Source organism: Notechis scutatus, chromosome 2, assembly GCF_049901735.1.
Source record: "Notechis scutatus isolate UNSWTSFEM ecotype Mainland chromosome 2, rNotScu1.2, whole genome shotgun sequence".
Lineage (NCBI taxonomy): Eukaryota > Metazoa > Chordata > Lepidosauria > Squamata > Elapidae > Notechis > Notechis scutatus.
Genome location: NC_142010.1, coordinates 200561212 through 200580066, shown reverse-complemented (window position 1 = coordinate 200580066; position 18855 = coordinate 200561212). Strand labels below are relative to the sequence as shown.

General features: G+C 36.2%; 1 protein-coding gene across 1 annotated transcript in view; it reads right to left on the bottom strand.

Moving 5' to 3' along the window:
• Positions 1-12519: 12519 nt before the first annotated feature.
• GDA (guanine deaminase) overlaps positions 12520-18855 on the bottom strand; it is a 47057-nt gene continuing 40721 nt past the window's right edge. The window contains exons 13-14 of the mRNA XM_026675273.2: positions 16913-16940; positions 12520-15669 (exon numbers count right to left, since the gene is read on the bottom strand). Of these exons, the coding sequence (XP_026531058.1) occupies positions 15599-15669; positions 16913-16940 (99 nt within the window). The 3' untranslated portion in view covers positions 12520-15598. The remainder of the gene's footprint in view (positions 15670-16912; positions 16941-18855) is intronic.

The following is an 18855-nucleotide window of genomic DNA, read 5'->3' as shown; positions in this document are numbered from 1 at the left end:
GAATATATAGATACCTGATAGAAATTCAAAAACAGCTGTATCAGTATGACTGAAAGGGGAAATGCCTTACTTTCTACCTACTTATCCAGTTGGCAGTTTTCTAGTTGACAGTTTGCACATAATTCTCTAGCCATAATTGCAGCCCTTGATGATTCACTAACTATGGATGTAACTATTTTGTAGCTTGGTTAATTCCTGATGATTTGAACAAAGAAATGGAAAGGCAATTTATACTGTATGTAATGTTAATATATTTTTAAAAATATATTGCCTACTATGCACACTATTGTTTTGCATTTATATAAATTAGATTTATTTTAAGTTCAAATTGCAAAGAAAAGATCTTTTTTCTGTTCCAGTTTTACACAAATCACAGGCTCCATTTAGTAATCCCATGAGTCAAAATTCCTTCTGGAAATGAAGATTTACTATACTGATGAAATGCATTTTGACTTGGAGGGTATTTGATATAAACAGCAATTAATGTTAGGTGTTAAAAAGTGATAGAAACTTGTAAAAAGGCTGAATCCTTCTAATTTCATTGTGGCTTTGTCAAAGAAAGAGGGGGGAAGTGTCTTTAGTATTATACAAATATAGACTTCTGTTTGGAATAATGAAGTCACTGGGCAATTTATGATGAGCCTATTAGCCCTCTAGTATTGAAAAATTGCTGCAGAGAGTTTATATTGGTGAAAGCATTATATAACACATCAGCATGCTTTTTCTTTTCTGAAGTCAGAAAATCTTTGAAGGAACTTTTGAGTATCAAATCTAAGAAAATAACCTTAGCATTTGAGTTTTCAGTGTTCTGAGAAAAAGAAAGAAAGCAGCGCATGCTTCAAAAATGATGTGTAAGCAGAGCTTCCTATTGGCTCATAAGATGTGCAATATCTGTTTATTATTATTTCATTCAATCCTATCTGATTCTTGGAGATTGCCTGGACAAGTCCCTGCAGTTTTCTTTGGCATTTTTTTTTTCAGAAGTGGTTTGCCATTGCTTGCTTCCTAGGCTGAGAACATGATCAGCCCAAAGTCGCCAAGCTGGCTTTGTCCCCAAGACCTGAACTAGGGCTTCTAGTTTCTAGCCCAATACCTATACAAAATTTGCAAATGATAAAAGTTACCCAAGAAAAGCTTTTATACCTGGTACCAATATTTTGGAAATGCTACCCCTTAAAGATAAAATGTACTGTTGGAGTGCAAAAGTTTCATGAATTTCCAGTTGATTATTCTGCTTTACTATTTCACTTATTTCCAGAGAGATAATTGTAACTTAGTATATCTGATGAAGTAGACTAATGTATGTAGAAAAACAGAAATACTTGGGGTTTTAGTATCTTTTGATGTAAAAAGCTGATTTGTGAAATAGGGAAATATAAGGAGTTGAACTTTAAAAGCTAATTATCCTTTAAAATTACAAGTAATCCTCGACTCCATTTAGTGACTGTTCAAAGTTACAATGACGCTGAAAAAGGTAACGACCATTTTTCACACTTATGACCATTGCAACATCCCTATGGACACGTAATTAAAATTCAGGTGCTTGGCAATCGATTCATATTTATGGTTGCAGTGTCCCGGGGTCAGGCGATAATTTTTTCGACCTGACAAGCAAAGTCAACCATGTTACTAATTTGATAACTGCAATGATTCACTCAACAACTGTGGCAAGAAAGGTCATAAAAACGAGGCAAAACTTAGCAACATAAATCTTGGGCTCAATTGTGGTCATGTCAAGGACTACCTGTATTATTTGGATTTTAATTTCTACAATGGAAAAAAGTGACAATAGCTGATTGGTGGAGCACATCTTTTATTTCAATGGATTCAAATACAAGGTACATTCTTGTTTATTCAACGCTGGAACACTAAGGATATATTTCTCAAAATGAAAACAGAACTTTTCTAGTTACCAAGAAGTGAAAGACAAGATTATTTTCTTCTCTGATAAATTACCTAACTGCACTTTCAAACCAAAGTACAAACTAAACTATTTCCTTCAAAAACTAGTTCTTTGAATTTTGCAATGTTCCAATATAAAGCAGAGAATGTGTATTAGAACAGTACACACAAAAGCTGAAGAGAGTGCAGAATTGTTTGCAAAAATGCATCCCACCCAGCCAACCTCTATTAAAAAATTGACATGTATTTTAAATACTGTATATTCTTAATTTTTAAAAATTCAAATGTACGTAAAGCAGATAATGCATACTAAATTACAACGTGTACTTTGTATAAAGTAAGACATAATGAACTGCTTGAAATAGTTTAGGGAATCCTTCCAGAGAGAAAGAAAGAAAACCAATTCTTTGATCCTATTGAAAAAGATTCATAATTGTCAACTTGAATATCTTAAGATTGTATATTTTCATATTTAATCTGACATGGAATTCCTTTTTAACTTTCATTTCAGCATCTTTTAGCAACAAAAATTGATGAACATGATTTTGAAAATCACAAAATTTTAATTTTGACTATTTGTATGGACTGCATTTAGCAGCTCCTTGCATCATAGAAATGGGTATCTAAAATCTTTCCCGATTCCATTTGTTAATTTTCCTAGTTATATTGTATCTTTTAGCAGTGGCAGGATGCAACCACCTTGCTATAGCATGCTTTTACATTTAGCAGAAAATCCAGTAAGTTTTAGAAATCAAAATCACATGTCTACTTGTACTTACTAATTTTAAAGATCACGTTTCTGTAATTAGTGCTGAACTTTTAGTAGCTTACTGCTAAAATTAGCATTTTGTTGTTCGATTTTTTGCATATCTAAAAATTATACCAGTTAAATACCTCAGCAGGGATGGTTTATTAAGGATGTTTTAATTAAAGCTTAGTTATGCATCTGTCTTGCTTGTGCCACTGTAGTTTGAGAACTAGAATTATCAGTAGAGTGTAACACTTTAGTAACAGTCACAGATAATTTATTTTGTTTCTCATTTTCTCCACATATCTATGCTCCCTTAGTCTGGCTCAAATTTAGCAACTTCTGAAAAGCCATAGGTTGCCCATTCCCTTAAAATAATCTACATGAGTCTCATAGCATCTCATTCATGTATAGGTAGATGTTCTACCTTACTCTCAAGTAAGAGTTCTGTTGAATGACTTCCTAATAGATGCTGGGTTTTATGACTGGAAATTAACCAGGACATATGTTTGTAAAGAGTAAGCTTCAGTATTCCAAATAACTTTATCCTAGATTGTAATCCTGAGAGCAGAAATTATCAAAATTGTTACCCACTTCCTAAAGCTAAGGGCATGCAGCAATCAGCTATTTCAATCGAGATTCATATCAGAATCAACTCATTGTCTGGATCCAGAACCAAACTTGCAAAAGCAGGATGCCTTAAATGTGAGGGAAAGACTAATTACTGCAAATGTTTGTTATTGTTTTTAAGTGGAATGGTTTGGAATAATCATGCAAAGTACAGCTTTATACGAATATGGGGTTTATTAACTTCACTGTAGTCTTTGTAATGTTCTGTGTTTTGTAACCTATTCAAATGTTCCAAAGCTGAAGATTTTGCCTTGCTTGTTCCATGCACTATATAAAACTAATCACTTTTCAGCTGTGCCTAAAATGGCAAGAGGTTTACAATTACAATTTACAATTCTAGTAAATGTGTCCTCCGTGTCTTCCACCTCAAAGAACTTGGAGATTCTTCCCTGTTTGCTAAAGGAGAAATAAACTGTCTTGTTTCAATATACTATCTAATTTGACCATAGGTGAGGTAAGTCATCTCCATTCTGGTGCCTTCAATCATTCTACACCCCATGATGCCAAAGCTATAGCAAATTCACACAAAGAAACCTTAACACTGGAGTTACAGAACTGTTCCTTTCTTCTCTTCGCAACCCCAAAAGACAACTGGTCAATATCTTTTTACATGGCTGTGAGCACAAAGAGTTATGCATATTTCCAGCTTAAATGCTTTCAGCCATTCTAGTGTCCCTGTATTCAAAATAACAGCTAGAGCACCCAGAGAGAAAATGGCTACAGAAAGCCCAACAAGTATAAACATATGTATGCTTCCTTTGTAGTCTGACCTATCGAATCTAAGAGTTTCTTATGCCCAGGTAAGTATGCAGGAACAGCAAAACAGGTATGGAAACTGCTCTTCCAGGTCTAATTCCAGTTGTCCAGTGGGAATGTTTAATGGTGTTGCAACGTGAAGGATAATGGTTTAAAAGGGAAGTCCTTTTCACTGCACATTATAATTTCCATCCTAGTTTACTTACCAGTAGTGGGTTATAATTGCACTTGCTAAATTTAAAAAAAGTCAAATGAGTTATCTCAATTGCTATACTCTGGTGTCCCCCCACCAATGATAATAAAAGAAAGTCAACCAGCAATTTTGCTTGTATTCATGAATTTTATGTATGCCTTACAGACTAAGAATTCTTTGGGATCCAATGATTAATGCAAAGGAAGTGCCTGCAGACTGGTCAATTGTGCAAGTGTTCCCTAACAGTACAATCAGGAAATTACAGCAGTTTGGCCCACTACGAGATCAAGAAACAAAAGACACCTGGAGGAAAAGCTGACAAAAGAGTATATATATCTAAATATGGATGTGACCCAAGGAAGAGCAGCAAAGCATCAAGACTTATTCTTGCCACCCAGCCCTGCTTAAGCCAATCCAGACTGATCTGGGAAGGATGGGTAGAAGACTCGGCCTCTATGAGAAACTTGCAACGCATATGGAAGATAAAATTTATATTCAGCCTTAATTGGAATCTTGCTGGACAAATTCTTGACGGATAATAAAAACCATATGTTAACTGAAAGCCATTTGATTCTGTTGATCCTGAGGAAATAGATCAGATTCTTTGTTGGTTCTGCCATATACAGATTACATCCTGGTTCTCATTGGTGAAAGCTACCTGGAAGATAAAAAGAGACTGGATAAGGATGGTGGTTAATGCATGTGATGCATTAACCTGCATGTGATGACCCAGGGTGGGATACAAAACAAATACAGTCACAGAAAACAGGTGAAGTCCCTTTTATTCCTTCACTTTGCTTCCAACTCCGAATATCCTTGACTGAAGACAAAAGACTCCCACACAAACAGTTACAAGAAGGAAAAAAACAACAAACCAGGCAAGATAAGGCTGGAAGACATCCACAGATAACAGAACACACACTGGGAAGAGAGGAACCACTAGAGATATTTCCATGCTTTGTTCCCAGCATTCGCCCATATGCATGTCCGTCCTCTTATTCAGTTCTCACAGCTGCAGCCCATGAAGACGATCAAGGCCCTCTCCTCCTGAGTAGACCACGTCTCTCCCTTATCCTCTCCTCCCTGCGTGCCCTAGGATGGAGAGGGGATGTGCCTGGGTACTCCTCTGACTGTTCAGCTTGCCTCTGCCCTTCCCCAGCCTCCTCCACAACCTCTGGAGCCACACTTCCACTCCCTGTCGGCTGTTCCTCCTCTCCCTCAGAGTCAGTCTCCACCAGGGGCATGACACTGCCTTGAAAGAGGAAGACAAGTCTCAAGCTAACTGTATTTTTATTACAAGTAGTACTCAATTTGTTTAGTGATCATTCAAAGCTACAACGACACAGAAGAAAATGATTTATGATTGTTTCTCACACAGTCATTGCCGCATCCTCATGGTCACATGATAAAAATTTGGATATTTGGCCACTGGCATGTATGATGGTTGCAGTATCCCAGGGTCATGCGATCACCTTTTGCAAACTTCTGACAAGCAAAGTCAATGGGGAAGCCAGATTGTTCCTAAGTTAACAACTGCAGTGATTCACTTAACTGTGGCACGAAAGGTGATAAAATGGGGCAAAACTCCCTTAACAAATGTCTTGCTTAGCAACTTAAATTTTGGTCTCCACTGTGAGCTATAAGTCAAGGACTTATCTGTATTGGTTATCTCCAACCTCCCATTGGCATGGGACAGAGACTACATTAATCCGTCCTGTAGATCAGCGGTCGCCAACCAGTGGGCCGCAGCCCACTGGTAGGCCGTAAGAAAAATTTGGTGGGCCGCAGAGAAATCTCACCTCTAGAGCACCCCCCCAAAGCAATTAATCCAGGCTGCTCAGAAACACAAGGCTGCTCAGCTCACATGGCCCACGGGAACCCTCCCCGTCCACCCACTCCTTACCCGGCAAACTTGGCTGCTAAGTTGCTATTTTTCCTTTTTCCAACCATCATCTGTTCTGGAGGAAGCAGGAAATGGTTGGATTTCTTGCTTTCTAGCTAAGCAACCTCCCTTAGGACTGAAGGTTTGTTTGCAAGCAAATTCAGTGCAGACTCACAGCAAGCAAATTTGAGAGACTGGGCTAGCCGATGGCAGATAGATAGATCTCTGAATGAATCTGTGATTCTGTGAGCAACTCAATCTGCCTGCCTGCTTTGCCTGATTTGGGGTAAAAGTTGCTCTTTTTTTAAATAAAAAATTCAATATTTACATGCATGGTGTGTTGTGAGTTAATTTTGTGAGTTTGCTTGCAAGCAAATTTTATGTGACAGACTGAGCTAGCCAATGACAGATAGATAGATTTCTGGATGAATCTGTGATTCTGTAAGCAACTCAATCTGCCTGCCTGCTTTGCCTGATTTTGGGTAAAAGTTGCTCTTTTTTATAAAAAATCCAATATTTATATAAGTATTTATAATATTTACATACAAGCCATGCTCAGCCAGTCACATGACCATCAAGCCACACCCACAAATTAGGCCATGCCCACAGAACCAGTTAGTGGTCCCTGGGATCCAAAATTATGAGTTTGGTGGTCCCTGAGGTCCAAAAGGTTGGTGACCCCTGCTGTAGATGATCTATGCTACAGTCCAGTTACATGGTGTGACACTTCTTTTACTATGCCCCTATTCTTATGATGCCTGCATTCCTCCATCCAGATAATGCTGTAAAGCACTGTGGGATGGTATATAAGTGTAAGTGCTATTGCTATTGCTAATATTGGGCTTTATATAGAAGTATAATTAGATTTTTTTCCAATATAATTGCTGGGGCGGATTGATACAAGCATGGCTGAAAAATTTTACTTATTCCCCAGGAAGACAGCTAAAGTTCTGGCAAAGTGTATCTGTCATTAATGATTTGCATAACCCCAGCAGGTTTCATTCATTTCTGGAGTAGGTTAATAATAAGCTCTACACTGATGTTTCTGTTTAATCATTTAAGGATAGTCCTACATCAAATAATCGTTACACATTTTTTCTTGCAGTGTTCAAGAATTATCCCAGAAGGATAATACAGATACAGTATATTGCAAGTGTAGTGATTTTCAAGAGGAAGTAGAGTTGCTCTGTCCTTTTAAAGTTTTTGTATTTGTGATTTTTTTTTCAGTAATTATTGAAAAATGCTATCTTGCCTTTATTCAGAAAATGCTGTTTGTGATTATACAGGTATGCTATTGTTCCTATTTTGGGCAACAAAGGTTACTTAATCAGATAGCTTGAATTATGTACTCTGCAGACAAGTTGAAGAAAAAAAGATGAGGGGACTCAAGGCTAAAAGATGTGAAGAATAGTCTAGTTTAATGAAAAGAAGGACTAGGGATGACCTGGTTGCAGTGTTCCAATATCTAAGGGGCTGATACAAGGAAGAGGGGGCCAAGCTATTCCCCCAAGCACCTGAAAGCAGGGCAAGAAGCAATGGATGGAAACGAAGCAACCTAGAACTAAGGGGAAATTTCCTGGCAGAACAATTAATCAGTGGAATGGTTGTGGGTGCTCCAACAGGGAGGTTTTAAAGAAGAAATTGGATGACCATTTGTCTGAAATGGTATAGGGTCTCCTGCTTGAGTAGGGGGTTGGCTAGAAGACCTCCAAGGTCCCTTCCAACTCTGTTATTTTGTAGTTGTTGGAGTGGCTTATTTGAGTATTCTGACTCTTGTAGTGACATTTTGGTTATTATAAATAGGTCCTTAGTATTATTACAGAAGAAATCAAAGGATATGTAGTGTTTTTTTAAATATAGCCTATTGACAAATATTCTCATAAGTTGTAGAGTGTGTGGTTTTATTGCAGTTCAAAAGCCAAAATTCTTTGACTTCTTTCAGTAGTTCTGCTGAATTTCCTTAGTTTGACATGGTGAAGATCTGGAGAAAAGAGTGCCATCTTCTGATGGAAGAGCGCTATAACATATCAAAATATCCACATTTGCCTTTCAGACAGAACCACTTCTTCAACGAAAGAGACATGCTTTATTCTTTATATCATTTGATGGGTCTCTCAGGATAGAACGTATGGGAAGGACAAGAAGAGGAACTATGTGGACTTCTTCACCTAAAAAAAAATTATCAAGTAAATTTTATGGTTATATTCATGATTTATAAAGATTTCAGACTGAAACAAATGTGGATTTAGAAAGCTAAATGCATCCTAGAACGTATCTGAGGAAAACAAAATGTTTTGTACTATACTTGTGAATGAGACAGACAGTTTGGTATAGTGCAGGGGTGTCCAACCTTGGCAACTTTAAGATTTATGGACTTCCAACTCCCAGAATTTCCCAACCAGCCAATTCTGGAAGTTGGAAGTTCACAAGTCTTAAAAGTTGTCAAGGTTGGACATCCCCTGATGTAGTAGCTAAAGTACCAGGTTAGAAACTACTTTAGGTATAAAGGCAGTTCTTCTTTCTCAGCCCCAGAAAGGAGACCGTGGCCAGCCACTTCTGAAAACTTGCCAAGAAAATGACAGAGATCTGACCCAGCAAAACACCAGGAGACAACAAGGACTCGAAGATAGACACACAAATAGTCACAAATACCATTAACATTTCAGGAACTTTATTTTCTTTTATTAAAACAACAAATCATTTTTAAAATGGGGAATAAGAATTTGCAAGGAAAGGTTTGCATGAATACATTTCAAGGTGAAAGATGCTTTCTAGTCTGAAATGTTCTGGTTATTTGATGGTGGGGGGGAATATATCACCATTTTTAAAATTCTTCATATTCAACTGCTTACATGAATAGTGGAAGACTATTCTCAGGACAGGGGTGGTATGCTGCCGGTTCACACCGGTTCTAGCAATCCGGTAGTGCCGGTCAGCAGTTGGCCCCATCCACCCCGCCCTTTCCTGTCCTATATTTCCTTTGTAGTTCAGCTGATAGGTGCGGGCGCACCTCAGCTGTTTTACTCAACAGTGCTGACAGGTAAGTTTTCATGCTTAAAATTGCCCATTATAGAATGTTCCCCACGCATGCGCCCACAGAACCGGTAGTAAAATATTTTGAATTCCACCACTTTCCAAGAGTAAATCAAGGAGGCGTTGAAGAGAGAAAAACCTGTTGAAACTAAGCAGAGAAGAGCTGGCTAATATAAAACACCAGTTGGGCAAAAGGGAACTTGGAAAGAGCAAAAGCATTGTAATGAGAAGATTCCACCAGCAAATGCACCTCACTAGAATAAAATAAAAATAGGAATAGGAATAGAAATAGAAATAATAGAAATAGGAATAGGAATAGAATAGAATAGAATTCTTTATTGGCCAAGTGTGATTGGACACACAAGAAATGTAGAGTTAAGTAGGGCTTCAGGACTATTATCTGCACTGCTTTACTTTTAATGGCAGTTTTTTTTCTTTTTTGCAGTGGTTTGTCATTGCCCTTTTCCTGGGGTTGAGAGAAAGTTACCGGCCCAGAATCACTCAGTTGGCTTCATACCTAAGGCAAGACTAGAATTCTTGGTCTTCTGGGCTTACCTGAGTGCCTTAACTACTATGCTGTCTTACTAACTGATATTCGTATGTGTTTCAGTATTTTATTCAGTATTTACTTGTATTCCAGGAAATAGCTTGGCCTGTTAAGGAAAACAGGTAGTTGATGACGTGACGTATGATTTAAAACGAGAGTGAGCAACTCATAGGCTGACAAGGATGTGTGGCTCCCAAGCTTCAGGGGTGTCCAACCTTGGCAACTTTAAGACTTGTGGACTTCAACTCCCAGAATTCCCCAGCCAGCATGCTCTAGAAAATGTGTTCTCGAATATTGTCAACAATCTGCCAAGAAATGATTGTGTGATTTTTCTACTGGACTAGAGGAACTAATTGGATATTGTCTGTGAGTGGTTGAATAGGCCTAATTCATTCCCTTCCTAATCAAAGAAAAATATGTCAGCATGCCTTTCTCAAAATGTTGCACATTGCAGGGATGTCACCAGGTTACAGTTCTCTCATTTGTGGCCCTTAGCAACCTCCCTGAAATATATCAAAAAACCAAGCCACTCTCCCTCTCTTTCAGCCATCCCCCCCAAAAAAAATCCCTTGATTTGAGAGAATCAAAAGGAGAGAGATTACACGTTTGGATCTATTTTGAGATATTTAAATGTGATATTCTTTTCAGTAATACAGTAATTTGAATATGAATATGGGAGGTTGTGTTGTACAAAACAGATTAGAACATTTCACTAGCTAACTCTGGAAACGTTTTATAGACTCTATTATTTCATTGCCTGTGCAGCATCCTTAACCTTGTATTGATTGAGGTCACATATCTCCACGTTTTATGGTGGCTGGAGATATGTATAAAAGCTGTTCCTTTAGGAATTCAAGTATTGTAATGGATTCTATGAGTGTAATATGAATAGATTTGATTCAAATGAATAGATCCAAATTATGTGTCTGCTTCAGAAAATAAAACTATTCAGACAAAAAGAAAGCCACACGGCTGCTTTTTTTTTTTAGGTTAATGTTTATATGCCAAAGTACTGGCTATTATTTTTCATATATGCTGGAAAGTGGCTCATTCCAGTCTTTTCTCTAATCCGTGTGCTGTCATCCAAAGCTGAGTTGTGGAAATAAATTCATGAAAAGGGCATTTGCTCTGAATTCATCAAAAGGGTTGTATTCCTGCTGATTGTAAAAGACTCTGACAGCAAAGAGCCAGTTTCTAGTGTTTCCTTCCCAGAGGGAATGGTGCAACACCAACACGATTTGAATCTATTTTTGTAAAAAAAAAAAATTGTAAAAAAAGAAACCCAACTTAATTCTCAAGGAGATGGTAAACAAGCTATTTTCAAGACAGGTGAGCAGATGTTGCTTTTTACCGATGGTTGGTTTGTGGAGGTTTAAAAATATTTCATGAGATTATTGCTCTGTATTTTCCACTGAATATGGCTAAAGGGTTTAAGGTATTGATAAAGGAGAATATTTATAGCTCAGGGTTGAAAGGAGTGGTCCTTGGTGCTCCCTGAGCTTGGTGATTTTCTTGCAGACGTTTCATTACCCAAACTAGGTAACATCATCAGTGCTAGTAGGGAATAGGGATTGACCTCTTGATTTAAGATATTGCTGTTCTACAATAGTCAATAGATTTATTTCCAAATTTCTATTGGTATGGAAGCTTGTAAATTAGTTCAAATACTTTTTTTTCTTCTTCAGACTGGCATGCCATGGGGGCCATTTTTCTGTGGTTTGTAGGATTGGATTCTTTTGGATAAAATTTCACTAGAAGAGGAATATCCTCGTCACTGGTGGTAGCACTAGATCCTAAACTGGTGAATGTTATTCTTTCTCTCTTCACCCTTTTTATCCAGCATGTAGCTGACAGACAGGCTCTTTGTAAGATCCCTGCAATGATTACTTGTAGAAGGGAAATTAAACTGAGAGCAACAGAGACTCTGACATAGAAGGATGGAGCTGGACTCTATATTAATGCAATCCTGTGTATATTAACTTAAATATATTTTCCATTTACAGCTTTCTGTTCAGTTCAGAGTTTGCTTGTTAACAACATTCACGAGCCTCCCCGATCCATACAAACATTGGGCAGCGAACAATTTCAAAATGTAAACATTAAATGTAAACATCTATGACAAGAAACTACCAACAATGGCCTTCCAAGCACAGCCAAGGAATCAAAGCCTGATGAAATAATACAACTTTACCTCATTTCCAAAAAGCAAGAGGGTTGTTTAGGCTAGGCTGAGAGATTTACTTGAGGTCATTATGAGCTGTGTGTCACCTGACAGAAAACAGGCCTGGTGTGACATTTTGTCCCCAATGGTAATCCTCTCTTGCCCCTAATAACAAAGCACAGTGCCAGGGCAATGAATGAGAAAGCTTAACAGATTTTGTACACCTTAAAACAGCCCCTGGATGATGCCAGCATAAATGGGGGGGGCAGCTAAGGAGAAGTTAGGGTTTTAATTAAATTAATAGTAGTTTAGGATTAACAGTAGTTTAGGATTAACAGTTAAAGCTCATATCATTTCGTTTCTACACTCTGAACATTCATTCCAAAGCACGTTTCAAAGCAGCTGTTTTAAAGCAGGGTTCTCCAAACCTGGCAACTTTAAACCTAGAGGACTTCAACTCCCAAAGTTGCCAAGGTTGGAGATTCGTTTTAAAGGATGTGCACAGCCTTGACGACTAGACAACAAGCCTTATGCAAAGATGTATTTTTCCCTCAGTTTGAGTGGTTTGGTTTATTTGAGAACTTCAATGGATGTGTTCCTCCAGAGTCAATCAGCAGATTATGGTTTTTCCACTTCCTTCAAAATTTTTAAGAAATGAACCAATGTAAACATAGTAAACATATCTTCTTTATTCCGTTAAACAAGCACAGAGGGGCTCATTTATAATTACTGACAATCAAGCCATTGGAATACACAGCAACACATTATTTTGGGGAGGAGGGGTTGTACTTCTCACCTTGAAAGTATACAGTCAGAAAAATAAAAATCTGGTAAGATTAATTCACATTATTTATTTTTTCATCAACCAAAAGCTGTACAATAAAATTATAGCACTCTTCATGCCAAGCACTCTTCATACCAAGATTGAAAAGTGGTGAAAAAGAGAAAACCATCTGCAGGAGGTGTAGGGAAAGAGGCGGGGCTTCAATTCAGACTCCAACCGCCACCTTGCCCATTTTGACCCCGCCTACCCTGATGCTGCTGAGGCCAACTTCTTTCCTACACATTCCTGCTGACATTAGCAACAAATAAATCCAAGCGGCTTTCCAAATCTATTAGTGATATGATAATGCTATACTTTTATAAACAGATAACATTTAAAGGATCATACTTTTAGTCGCATTGATTTGAGGACCAGACAAAACAAGAGATGAGAAATGTACTTGAATGGTTTTAGGTTGTGATGGAAATCAATACATGACAGGCAATATCAACAGCATGACATAGTATCCTGGTAATTGGTTTTTCCAAAGAGTATAAATGAGAATGTTTACTCCTTCACTTCTACTCCAAACACATACTTCTTTTCACACTAAGAACAAAGTCCATCCAACTGGGCAATTGGACTTGTATGTGATGCTAATCTATCGCTTATTCGGTTTGTCAGAAAAAATGAATTTGTATATTTGTAAAGAAGACTTGAAAGTTTTGTTCTGTCTTAAATTGTTTATTATTAAATTTTCCAAGCTTTTTCCTCTTTTCTTTATTCCTCCATTTCAATTTTATATGACTTCATCAACACATATGTATAAATATATTTTTAGTTTAATATAATTAAATAGTATATTATTGATACAGTATATATTATTTACTCTGTAGTATATATTAAAATAATATAAAGACAATTTTTAGCATATCTTATGAATGAGGCCTGTAATAGGTTAACAGATCATGTTAAGCCATGGTTTAACCATCATATTTCATGGCTAGCTCTCTAACATGCTGATACTCATAAACTTTGTCTATAAAACTAAATCAAGTCTAACTTCTTAGTGCAACAAATATAGTTCTGTGAAATATTATATTTCTCCTTCCTTGACTTCCAATGCATATTTGACTTATTTTTTTTTTATCAGCAGGAATAAAAGTTTATTTTTGGCATAAATGCAGAGGTTAGACCATTTTTTCCTCCTTTATTGTGCAAAAAAATGCACAGACTTACTATTTTGAAAAAATAAAATAGATAAGTGAATAAAGTGCGGTTCCTTTCCTGAGTTGCCCTAGCCTTCTGTTTTGTAAATATTGTAAAGCATGCATATTAAAGCTAAGTCAACATTTTATACTGCTGAAATCCAACTGCCACACCAAAATCATTCAACTAACTCTACAAAGCACAAATTATATTCATCCTCATTAATATTTTCAAACAGAAGGTTAATAAATGGTACAGTAAGATGGAAATTCAGATAATTTCAATTTGTCATTCAAAATGCTTCTTGCTCACAAAACAGACATTTGGGCTTCTCTTTTCTCCCAAGTAAATTTCCAAGGCTCTTTTTCCGACTGCCCCAACCTTTTCAGCTAAACTTCGTGCTGAGAGGGAACAAAGAGGTGAATGAAGAAGGCATCCCACGTGCTGAGAGATGGTTGACAGTTTTCAACAAGCTTTCCAAAACATTTAGATACATATCCCTTTAAAAAGTGTTCTATTTTATTTATACAATTATGAACAAAAGTTTATTTCCCACTGAGAATCTCTCAGAGGCCACCGCTGCACAATGGAATTCTCCTAAAATTATCTTCCCCAAAACTAAAATACCAATAATGATTCTAAAAGGCATACATTCCTCCAAAGGTGTTTTGTGCAAACCTATCATATTTATATACCTGTCATCTCTATTTGCAAAGTAAAAAAACAATATTTTTAACATTATCTACTGAGTATTTATCCTACGTACTTCATATACATAGGAATAGTGCAGTTATACAAATATTAAGAGATCAGGTTCTAAAACAAAAGCCCCCTTTTACATATTGATTTGATTGTCCTGATTGCTTTGAACTGTAGGGTAAGAATGAATTTACAATTTGAACAAACACTTCCAATTAGATTGCACCCAATTGACCCCTATCAGTAAAATATCAAGGCTACAGCCTTGATCTCACTTTTTCTCACTTGAAATGCATGCATAATGAATCCATCATATTAATCCAAATTTAAATTAGCCATATAACAGCTTTGCATTATGTGTGAACAAAGCCATCCTGGATGACATAAACTATGAACACGGGATCTGACTCTTCTTTTGATATCCTCCTTCATAGCCACATTCATATCCTCATTTATATCCTCCTCATATTTGCAGTTAAGCAATCTGCACTCTAGGTGGACAAATCACAAATGTATGAGTATAAAGGTGGTGAAAGTTTCAGAAGACATGTCACTCCCCAGAGGAGAAAAACCAGATTTTTCCATTCCTGATCGGGCAACCCTGCCAAGATCACGTGATGTCTATTCAAGCAGGAAAGTTGTAGAAAATGGACACCATCCAAAACAAGTATGTTTTGTTTCTAAGTCATTGAGAGTAATCATAATATATTCACAAATAAGATCCCTAAATTCTCATCAGATACATTTTTAGGATTTGGGTTTTTATATTTGAAGAGAGGAAATACATTCTGCAACCATCTCTGGATATTCTTATTAAGGTGTAGGTGAAAAGATTGATTCCAAATGCAAGTTCACTTCTTTATTTTAAAAACTGAGGCTGCTTCCTGTCCTGCTCAAACGAGATAGATTTTTGGCATATATTTTGTTCTGTGTCACTGCCAAGTTGACAACCTTTCTTGCGCATATCAGAAACATACTAAATAAAATCAGCATAACAACAAGGCACTGCATTTCTACCCAGTTTTTCCAAACCAAACAATAACTAGTTGAGCATTTTTCAAAATGGGAATCCAATTTACACAGAGCTTGAAAATGGAACCACCAGTTTACCAGCCACATATACACCCTCGATATTTCTGTCATCACCTGAAAATAAAAAGACGAATGAGTATTTCCTTAGTATGCATTCACTACTACTAACTTCTGCAAATTTTCTTAAATGATAAACATATAATTCTGAACTTTATTTATAAACATGCATAGTTCACATTCTTCCAAAAACTTGAGTTTGATTCTATTTTCTCTGCTGGATATCTATGATCTGCTTTTTTTTTTTTCATTCTTCCTGCTTTTTAAAATGTAAGCTAGCCAGGATTGCTTGGAGTTGGACAGCTTTTAAATAATATAAATAAGTTACAATAAAATGGAAAACTACCCATAGTAAGGCTGAGTTCCAGAGTATATGTTTGTAGCAGATTCTTCAGATGCAATTCTGTCCCAGTGATTTTTAATGAAGCTTGTGGAGTGGGATTTGAAGTACTGAAGGATACCCAGAATTAAGCATTCTCTGACCATCTGCTTTTACCCAGAAGTATGTTCCATTGTTTCTCCCCACCCCCACGAGTCCTCACATCAGAAGTGAGATTTTATAGTTAAAGACATAGTTTGGTGCCATTATGCACAGTTCATATCCAGACTCAGTTCACATACAGAATTCTGAACTCATTCAAGCAATCTTATCATCTCCTAACTATGCTCCTGCATAGATAAACCAGAAAATCCTGGACATAATTGCAGGGACTTTCATAATGGCAGGAAATATAGCCATAGTGCTATACTTTGGAATGTTTGATTCTATTAAGCTTGGGTTAGCCATAACAAGAATTCCCATGTTGGCTGCAACAAGGCTAAAAGACACCAGATTGGGGAAAGCTGCTCTGAATACATTAAATATTTTAGAAGACATACTGGATTCAGTTCAAAGGCAATATAAAGGAAAACGGTGGTTTGTACAAGAAGACATAAGTGAGAATCATCCATAATATTCCTTTCAACTTCAATGGCAATATATATCCTATGAAACACAATATGCCAAGAATTCAAAGAAAAAACAAAATAAGTTGTCTTGAATCTGTAAATTCATCTTGTCCCAGCATTTTGTACTGCACAGAAATCAACTCTTTTTACAAGTGATTTAAAAAAAACATTTCCATAATGGAAGAATTAGTGCTCAATGTGAGTGATAACATTTCATTATACAATAAAGCTAATAAGCATTAATATTTTAACAATTTTTTAACAGTAAAGGGGAATACGTTAACTGTAGAAGAAAAAAACTACGTTGCAATCATATGAAACCATCTGTATAAATTATAACTGGTATACGTACCGAGATACAGGAATTTTTCAATTATATCCTAGGATGTAGGGGAAAAAGGGAAATATTCAAAATGTAGTTCTTTTTTATTGTATAAGTAGATAATAAAATATTAATAATTTGTAAAATTTAACAAACATGCTATCACAAAAAGAAAAACTCAAATACAGTATGAATCCAAGATTACCCAGCACTGTAAAATATTGAAGAACTAGAATAAAGTCTCTTCTGATGCAAATTATTTTTCAATAAATATTTTCATTTCTTTTTTTGTTTATATTGCCAGGGTATCCTATTCCTTTCTTTTAACGGAATCTTTGAATTTTCAGGGTGAGGACCCCCATCAAAAGACCTGTTCCATGAAGTGAACTGATATTGATTCAGTTTAATTGTTGCATTTTTCTAGGAATCTTCTGAGATTGTTGATTTAATCAATTAACTGTTAGAGCTGATATTTTTTCATAAGTAAAACACTTTTTTAACTTCACAAAAAAATACTACCCAATACACTGCTGGTGAAGAAAAAGGGATTGGCAAGTGAGCTGTTTGGTCAAATGGAGTCAAATGTGGGTTTCCTCGGTCTCACTTCAACATGTCTGTTAGAATTAATTTTTTTCTCAAAAAATCAAGGTTTTTAAAAAATATACATTTATGGCTTGTGAGGGAAAAGATTATGAGCTTCTCCAAGTATTTTTATATAAATTCAGCATCAACCCATCTAAACGTTTAAGAGGTAGGAGTGATCTCACAAAAACTGTATACTTGGAGTTTCAGAAACCCTCAAAAATTTTCAGCAAACAACAATTCCAACAGTGAGATCATGATCACAAGTTAAGAAAAGGAAACAAAGAGTTGGAATCAACACATTTTAGAGACTGTATTAGAGACATGCAAAATGGGATCACCAGGGATCAACATCAGGATTGGCACTTTTTAACTTGGTAATAAATGGTGTGAAATTCTGAGAACTAGAGATGCAACAAATTTAACCTTTGAGTCCAACTGTAAGAAAGTGCAATAATAAGAAAGTGCAATAAGAAAGTGCAATAATAAGAAAGTGCAATAATTCCAACAGTGCTTTTTCAAATGAATGAATTGGCTTTTAGGTAGCAAATGCTGTGAAAGCAAATCAAGTGGAAAATGTTCCACATTTCTTCTTAAAACAAACATATTAATATGATTTGAGCTGACTGCAACTGATAAAGATAACAGGGAAGTGAGAAAGTCAATCCAGTAGATTGTTACTATTAAAAAAAAGGAAAGTAACGTTCATGCCAGCAATCATTAGGAAAGTAATGAAAAATTGGAATGCCAATAATTTTGTATCAAAATAATACAAGAGTTCTGACATAAAATCTATCACATGTCCGCCAAATATATTGTAGATCTGGAAAAGATGCAAAACAAGATCCAAAATGATCAACTTTTAAGAAAAATTTGCAGCTTTTCTGGTGCTTCAACTTAGATTAAACAGCAGTAAAAAGAGATAAGATAGAGATAATAGAATCCTGGATGGTGTGAAAAATATAGACCAAGATTTCTTTTTCTTTCACAATGTTAGAACTTGGAACTATTCATTCAAAGTAAATGGAGGGAGGACCAGTAAAAGGAGCTACTTTGTTTACCTTTCCAAAGGTAAATTATGGAATTTGTTATGAGCTAATGCAATGATTGCCCTTAATTTAGCAATTAATTTTAAAAAGATATTAGATACATTTATGGAAAATTCTGCTGTAAGCTAAGCACTAGTCTTGATTAACTACCTCTTAAACTACCAGATGCACACCATAGATATCAGCTTCTAGGAAATAACAACGGAAAAGGAATATCACATCTTCATGTTTATGACCTTCCTGTTATATCTGTTTGATTGCTGTGTGACAGAGGATGCTGAGCTGGATGGATTGTTGCCTGACCAAGCAAGACTTATATTTTTATGAAGCAACCAGAAAACT